The sequence below is a fragment of the Rissa tridactyla genome, chromosome 18 (assembly GCF_028500815.1).
Source record: "Rissa tridactyla isolate bRisTri1 chromosome 18, bRisTri1.patW.cur.20221130, whole genome shotgun sequence".
Lineage (NCBI taxonomy): Eukaryota > Metazoa > Chordata > Aves > Charadriiformes > Laridae > Rissa > Rissa tridactyla.
In genome coordinates, this window is record NC_071483.1 from 8,671,691 (window position 1) to 8,679,697 (window position 8,007).

General features: G+C 53.9%; 1 protein-coding gene across 1 annotated transcript; it reads left to right on the forward strand.

Moving 5' to 3' along the window:
• The first annotated feature begins 4,121 nt into the window (after nucleotides 1-4,121).
• Nucleotides 4,122-7,459, forward strand: LOC128919035 (ubiquitin carboxyl-terminal hydrolase 42-like). Its single transcript, XM_054223982.1, has 10 exons — nucleotides 4,122-4,308; nucleotides 4,773-4,883; nucleotides 4,959-5,061; nucleotides 5,210-5,277; nucleotides 5,435-5,505; nucleotides 6,046-6,128; nucleotides 6,393-6,504; nucleotides 6,748-6,888; nucleotides 7,107-7,207; nucleotides 7,306-7,459. Exons 1-10 carry the CDS (start codon nucleotides 4,122-4,124, stop codon nucleotides 7,457-7,459), a joined length of 1,131 nt encoding a protein of 376 aa, XP_054079957.1.
• Nucleotides 7,460-8,007: the final 548 nt, after the last annotated feature.

Genomic DNA, 8,007 nt, shown 5'->3' on the forward strand with positions numbered 1-8,007 from the left:
AAGTCCCTTAGACTGGCTCTCTGCTTAGACATATATTCTGACGCTGGAATAGCTCTTTATAAGTACAGCTTCTCCAGCTCTTTTCCTAGTCTAAGCTCCTTGACAGCGTAGAGAATCAGAGCACCCTTAGAGAGAGCGCTTTTTATTTTGATCTCCTTCTAGATACAGGAATGAATATTATTTTTCAATAGCTATAAAAAGAAGAGCTTGTTCACTATTTCAGTGCCTCATACCCAGAGTCACAGGGATCTTTAATGTTTTTTAACCACCACAGCCCCCGCCCAACTTCCAGAGATTTTGGGGCCGTGACCCGCCTCTTTTGGGGGGAACTCCGTGTAACCCCCCATGCCCCCCTCGCCTGCTCCTCCGCCGTGTGGGCCAGGGGATGGAGAGAAGAGGTGGGCGGAGGGGGAACGGCGGGGGCGGCTGAGCTGGCAGTACCTGCCCATCCCGGCCACCGCCGTCTCGCCCGAGCAGGCCTTTGCCACCGGCCAGAGCGTCCTGGAGCATCGTCGAGCCATCCTGGCGCCGGAGAACCTGGGCCAGATTCTCATCTTGCACCAAAACTTTGATTTTTTAGAATCAATCAGGAACAGCAACGGGGCGCGGAGCAGGAATCCCCACACTCGTACACGTCTGTGCCAGCAGCCCTATTTTCAACCCCAGAAAGTATTACTGCTTGACACCTTTCAGCAAGGCACTACGGAGTTGTACACGACACGGGGCAAATATGATTCTTTCACATCACTGATCAATGTTTCAAAAGGAGACGGCAAGAAACCCAAAGACTGGAAATGATGAGGGGACTGGAACAGCTCTCTTATGCAGAAAGGCTGAGGGATTTGGTTCTTTTCAGTCTGGAAAAAAGATGACTGAGGGGGGACCTTATCAACGCTTCTAAATACTGAAAGGGGGGGTGTCAGGAGGATGGGGCCAGGCTCTTTTCAGTGGTGCCCAGCGACGGGACAAGGGGTAACGGGCACAAACTGGAGCATAGGCACTTCCACCTAAACATGAGGAGGAACTTCTTTGCTGTGAGGGCGGCAGAGCCCCGGCACAGGCTGCCCAGAGAGGTGGTGGAGGCTGCGTCTCTGGAGACATTCCAAAGCCGCCTGGATGCGTTCCTGTGCCACCTGCTCTGGGTGACCCTGCTCTGGCAGGCGGTTGGATGTTGGATGAGATGATCTCCAGAGGGCCCTTCCAACCCCCACCGTTGTGTGATTCTGTGGTGAGCGTTTGGGCCTGTGGGTCATGTCTGCCTTGAAAGGGAGCTCACCCAGAGGTGGTGCCAGCGGAGGACGGGGCTGGGCAGAGCCAGGCCATGTGCCGAGGGAGCCGGGCTCTCTGTTAGCGCTCAGGGGTGCGTCCGGGTGGTAAAGGGGAGGGACTGTCCTGCCGCAAGCCATGTTGGCTGCCCTAGGCCTTGGCTGTCTGGGAGAAGGTGCCGGTAGTGGAGGCTGTTGTTGGTGGCAGCTCTGGAGCAGCTCTGCTGCTGGTTCCATGGCTGCCAAAGCCCGAGCCGGCGGAGCTGTCTATGCGCACCGACCGGGGCAAACCTTGCTGGGGAAAGCGCTCCTGGGAGGGCTCCAGAGAAGCCCTGTAGGCTGCTGCTTTCTGTGGCTTGCTTTCTTTTTCTCCGTTTCTCTCATTCCAACCACGTCTTTCAACCAGAGAGGAGGGAAGGGGAGTCTGGCCTGGTGTTCAGGCCCCAGTGGAGCCTTGAGCAAAGGGCGGGCTGAGGCCCAAGACCAATCTTGGGCGCTGCTCGGCTGCCCCTTAATGAACCCTACAGCCGCATACTCGGGTGTGGGTATTGCCCACAGCATTGCTGTTAGGGGGGAATGTACCTTGATGAGGGCAAAACCGACAAGGGGCAAAATACTCATGAAAACCATTTTATACTTTATTGAGAGGTTAAACCGTAACTGGTCTCTGGATCTTCCACTCTCCACCGGTGCCAAGACTTCCCAGGTTTTTGTGTCGGGAGATTCTGTACCCGCTTCTTTTGACAGATGACAAAGCTGCAGCCTCCCCAGAGTCCAAAGAAAAGGGCTGTTTGGGGACCTTCTCCTCCTCCAGTGCCACAGAGAGGGAACGTCCCAGGCCTGCACGGCAAGCTCATTACCGAGAGAACCTGGTTTTGAAATCTTTGATAGCCTTGGCCATCATGGGTGCTATTTCTGCAACAGAGGAAGAAAAAAAACCCACCAATGGACGAAACCCCCCTCCCATTAAAGCAACAGGCACAGACTGAGGGAGCAGAGAGCAATTCCAAGCTGCAACTTTGCAGAGCCTTTAGCCTCTCCTTAGGGAGAGGGGAGGAGAGGAGAGGAGAGAGGCCACCAACACGACCCCTCCTGCAGAGCCGGGATTTCCCTTGCGGCAGAAACAGCAGATTTGTGCCTTTGTAAAGGAGGAGCTCTGGGAGACGAAGGGCTGTTCCGCGGTTTGTACTTACTCTTGGCTGGTGGTTTCGTGGGGTCACAGGAGTCCTGCAGTGGCCGGGGCAATCATGGTAGGTCTGCGTGGGGTGGGGGCAGGGGCAGAACGAGATCCCTTGAGCAGACCAGGGAGAAAACTCAGTGCCCAAGTGGGGCAGGAGCAAAGCGAGCCACCCCGATTTTGGCAGAGCCACGGAGCCACCTCTAGCAGGGCAAGAGTAAATCTCCCTAAATTTCCTAAATTTCTCTGATATAGGGAAAGGGCAAAATGAGCTTCCGCAGGCAAGAGAGAGGAAACACCAGCTGTCCTGAGAGGGACATGATGAAAAGAAGCCACCCAAGCAAGGCTGAGGCCAAAGTGGATGCCCCAAGTGAAGGGTGTAAAGAAGAAAGCCTCCCTGAGTGGAGCAGGAGGAAAAGTAACCGCCCCGAGCTGAGCAGGAGGAACTCAGTGCCCTGAGCAAGAGTGGGGAAAACTAGAGGACCCAGGCGGTGCAGGGGCCCAACTGGCGAGCTCAAGGCGGGCAGGAATAGCAACCAGCTGCCTCGTTGGGTCAGAAGCACTACTCGCTGCCCTCCTGGGGGGTCGAGGGGTTAAACCAGATGCTAAAAAGCCAGCCAGAAACGGGTTTTGGAGGTGCAGGGTGGGAGAGCAGCTGGGTGGGCGCCTGGCAGCCACCCAAGGGGCACCCAGCGCAGTTGCTCAAGGTGTTTTTTTGGTCGCGCTAGTTGAGAGTCAGCCTGTGGCTGTGTCTTGGGGGGTAGATAAAATTCATTGGAAAGGAACCTGTAAGACAGCAGGTGCTTTGCTGCACGAGTCTCACAGACGCAGTCCTGTGTCTGTCAAGAGTGGAAAAGAAGCCCTCAGCCCCCCGAATGTGCCAGCCAAAGCTGTGAAGGGGCTCGCTGGCAGCCCTGGGTACGTTTTTATTGCTGGGGCCGGTGCGGCTCCAGGCAGAGGCGGGAGCTCCGCGGGCAGACGAGCAGCCCTTGGCCAGCAGTGCCCGGGGCAGCCCAACAGCTGCTGGCTGGTGGCTGCAGGAGGTGCCTGGGCTGTGGCGGCTGCGGGGCCGCAGTGCGTCCCCGTGCGTCCGGGTGTGGCCCCTGTCACAAAGGGGCAGTGATGCGGCACCCGCCCGCTGCTTGTGAGCTCACCTGGCCAGGGCTTGGCATCCTGAAGAGCGTGCCAGGGAAAGCTAGTTGGGCTGAGCTGGCCTTCGGGATAACTCGGCTCCTTCCTTTGCCACTTGCTTGGCTACTTTTTTTCCAACCATTGATCGTTTACTGCCCACTTCTCCTCACCTGCCATCCTCTTGCAAAGGTAAGTATGCTTTGAGCTTTAGGACAGATCATGTGGTAGCTAGACACGGGATCAAAGTATAGGCTGGTCTCTCCCTTGGGAGCGGTAGGATGAGCTATTACACCTTGATAGGCTCTCCAGATATGCCCTATGGGTAGAGTTCCTATTTGCTAGTTGTTGTTTCTTTAGCATGTGCTGGGATGGGTAAGCAGGGGGTGGCAGTGCAGTCTGAGGCTTCCCCCAATGTTTCTGTGTTGGAGGTTAGAGCTGGTTGTCCTGGGTGCTCCTGTACAGAACTCAACTTTTAAAATAGGCTTTTGCGCACCACTATGGTCTCATCACTTCTCAAATGTCATTGCCCTGCAGTCACTGCCGAGGGAATGGCCCTGCCACAAAGGATCCTCTTTCCCACGGCGAAGATTTGCATGGACTGGCAGCAAAGACAGAGAGCTGGAGCGGGACTCGACAACCTGGGCAATACGTGCTTCCTCAACTCCGTGCTGCAGTGCCTGACGTACACCCCTCCTCTGGCCAACTACCTGCTCTCTCGTGAGCACAGTCAGTCGTGTGAGTACTTTTGGGACCATGTCCTTGCACATCTCTTGGGCACTTCCCAAGGATTCCCAGACTCTGGGATTTGATTTGGGAGAAAAGCAGCCCTTCTGTGTAAACCCCCTGAGTGGGTGTTCTTTGAACACTCAAGCCTAGAAACCGCTTCTCACATCTGGGTGGTTTCATCTTCAGAAGGGCGCCTCTTTCTCGCCACGGGTCTCGTTCCCTATTTCTGCAAGTTAAAAACTCCCTTTGCGTGTTGCACAGAAAACTTCTGTCAGTTGGGCATCCCTCTGAAGAAGGTTTTCTGTGCGTTAAGGCATCCCGGGCTTGTTGGGACGTCGACAGCTTGCGAGAAGAGCAGTGGAGACTGTTCTTCCAACTTCAAGATCTTTGTTAGGTTTCCTGTTGCTATGGATACCTTGCACACCTGAGAAGCTTGTTTCCCCCCTACCCTCCCTCCGTCCCTCCCTCTTCAGGTCGTCAGCAAGGTTTCTGCATGATGTGCATAATGGAGGCACACGTGAAGCGGGTCCTGCATTCCTCAGCCAGTGCCATCCAGCCCTGGGCTGTGGTCAATGTCCTCAGACGTAAGTCATTGCAGGTGCTTTTATGTGTGTTTGTCCCTTCTGGTAGGAGAGAACTACTAACTTCTTCTCTCTTAGGCATAGGAGAACATTTTGAGCATGGCATGCAGGAAGATGCCCACGACTTCTTACGTTGTACTGTCGATGCCATGCAGAGAGCTTGTCTGCATGGCAGCAGCGAGTAAGCACAAGCAAATGACCTTTGCAATGTTCCCGAGCCCTTTGGGCTCCCCGACAGAGTCCCATCAAGGAAAGCCCACGGCCAGGGTTTTCAGACAAAGACAAACGTCTTGGAGGGCGTAACTCTCTGCCTTACCATTTCTCTCCAGCCTGGACATCTCTTCCGAAGCAACTACCGTCATCCATCAAATATTTGGGGGCTTCCTGAGATCCAGAGGTACTTTTCCACAACTCTTGCTCTCCTTGGGATTGTCTGTGCCCTTCTGTCTGCCTGTCGTAAACAGCTGTTGGTGTGCATGGCGGAGCAGCTGTGACGAGCGTAAAGCGGCACAGTCCCCTTCCCCTGTCGCTGAGCGTTTCCATTTGCGTTCCAGTCACCTGCTTGAGCTGCAGAGCGGTTTCCGATTCCTACGAGGCCTTCCTGGATGTTCCTTTGGATATAAAAGTAAGAGGGTTTGTAACTGTGCTTCAGGACGCCCCAAGGTCCCTGTAGCTTTCCAGACAAACACAGTTGGCTTAAAAGCCAACACAAGAGACCTTGGTGGTGGGTTGCAGGGGAATGGGCGGTCTCCTGCTGGGGAGGCCATGGCAGCGGTCTCCCTGCAGGTGCTGCCTTGAAGCTGCACAAGTACAAATTATCCTCTCTGCACCCTTGACGTACTCTCCTCCTTCTTCCCTTTGCCCTCCCTCAACCCCAGTCTGGCTCCTCGGCTGACGGGTTGTATTGTTTTCACTCTTGATGACCCTGCTCCCCATGGGTAGCTGGACTGAGTGGTGCCACAGGGAGGTAGCTCTGGATGGCCCCGGGAATCCCTGGGAATGGAGGGAAGTGCTCGGCATAGTACTGCCCTCTTTCTGCCTCCCTCTGGACGCTGCTTGCGGGTTCATGGTGGGTCTCCTCAGCGTCAGCTACCGGAGATTTTGCGTAAGTGTTTGGGCAAGGGCGTTTCCCGCAGCTCAGTGCTCTCCTCTCTCCCTCCTCCAGGCAGCCGCATCTGTCACCGCAGCTCTGGAGGACTTTGTGAAACCTGAGCAGCTGGATGGCAACAACTGCTTTAAATGCAGACAGTAAGACGATTACTAAGGACATGTTAACAGTAGATCCTGCCTTGAGGTTTTGCATGTGGTGGAGCATAAGCTAGCTTTTCCCGTAGGTTGCATACACAATAATAAGACAGCCCTTTTTAAAAATATAGTATTATGGCACTGAATAGTCTTCAAATAGCGTAAGGATGCGTGAGACGTGAAAGGCTGTCTGGCTTTCGGGGGGGGGGAAAAAAGGGTGCCTTTCAAGGGCGCCTTCCAGCATGTGTCTCTGTGCTTGGTTTCAAGGTGTGACAAGATGGTTGCCGCCTCCAAGAGGTTTACGTTCCATCGTGTGCCCAAGGTTCTCACGCTGTGTCTGAAAAGGTTTGGAGACTTCACTGGCAGGAAGATCAGAAAGGTGTGTACGCGACTGGAGTGCAACTTTCTCTTCCTGGAAAGCAGTGCGCTCTTTCACAAGTGTTCCCTGTTGAGTTTTGTGTGTTCCCTTCTGGAGAGAGGAGAGTTCCTGTGGGAAGACAAGCATGTACTCTGCTGCGATGGAGCTGCTTTGGCCGAGAACAGTTTCCTGCCGCCCAAGCCATACATGTTGCTTTAGAGAAAATCCGGGGATCATTTCTTACGCCTCTTGGTGTCTCTGTAGGCTGTGAAGTATCCCGAGTGCTTGGATCTTCGCCCGTACGTGTCTCAGACGGCTGGAGAACCGCTCCTCTACTCCTTATATGCTGTGCTGGTGCACAGCGGTGGCAGCTGTCATGTGGGGCACTATTTCTGCTACACAAAGGTAAAGAGCAACTTCCTTCCTAACAAGGGAAAACTGTAGCCTGGGGACGACAAACTTCCATGTCAGTGTTACTGGCAGGCAAGGTTTTGGGGGAGAAGGTCTCCTGAGGGGCTGGGCTGGATTTGGTTCTGCATACCCTTGGTTCGGTAGTTTTCTGCCTGTGCTGGTGTGGAGAAACCACGCAGTTCATCTCCAGATATCGACGCCTTTCTTGACAGGCCAGCGATGGACGGTGGTACCAGATGGATGATTCCTCTGTGGTTCTTGATGACACCGACACAGTTCTCAGGCAGCAAGCCTATTTACTGTTCTATGTCAGGTAATAACAAGTGCTAGCCTGTGTTTAGAATACGTTTCCCTTTCATGCTTTTGCTCTTTTTCTTCTCATCCTCCTCAGAGTTTCTCTTTCTGTCACAGGAGACAATTACTACCTGCATCCTTTGGTGCTGTCAAATCTGAACTACCCCACGTCAGTCCTTACCTTTTCTTGCTGGCCTTTAGGCTGCTGGCCTGGTGTAAAGTGCTACTTGTCTGCTCTCTGAAGCTGGCTAATGTCGAGAAGAGGACTTAAAGGGGGCCTACAGGAACGATGGGGAGGGACTCTATCGCGGAGTGTAGTGATAGGGCGAGGGGTAACGGTTTTAACCTGAAAGAGGGAAGATTTAGGTTAGATACGAGGAAGAAATTCTTTACCGTGGGGGTGGTGAGACACTGGAAGAGGATGCCCGGCAAAGCCGTGGATGCCCTGTCCCTGGGGGTGTTCAAGGCCAGGTTGGATGGGGCTTTGAGCAACCTGATCTAGTGGCAGGTGTCCCTGCCCATGGCAGGGGAGATAGAACGAGATGGTATTGAAGATGCCTTCTAACCCAAACCATGTGATGATTCTCTAATGCTATGCAATGGAGACTGTAGGGGCTACAAAGACGAGGTCTTGCTCCCGTGGGGGCTGACCTGGTGGGAAGACCCCAATCAAATTTCCCATTTTTAGTCTTGGTTATGTCTTCTGTCTGTCATAGAAACAGCTCCATGAAAACAACTGACCTCCACAGAAGGCAGCAAGAACAGCCCTAAGCGAACATCCCTTTTTTTTTTTTTTTTTCCTCCAGGAGCTCCTCTTTG

What these genes read in the sequence shown, in the direction of transcription:
- LOC128919035 (XM_054223982.1), top strand. Translation starts at nt 4,122, where the DNA reads ATGGCCCTGCCACAAAGGATCCTCTTTCCCACGGCGAAGATTTGCATG. An exon ending in ATGTTCCTTTGGATATAAAA is followed by an intron (nt 5,506 to 6,045) that starts GTAAGAGGGTTT and finishes TCCCTCCTCCAG; the next exon opens with GCAGCCGCATCTGTCACCGC. An exon ending in CTGGCAGGAAGATCAGAAAG is followed by an intron (nt 6,505 to 6,747) that starts GTGTGTACGCGA and finishes GTGTCTCTGTAG; the next exon opens with GCTGTGAAGTATCCCGAGTG.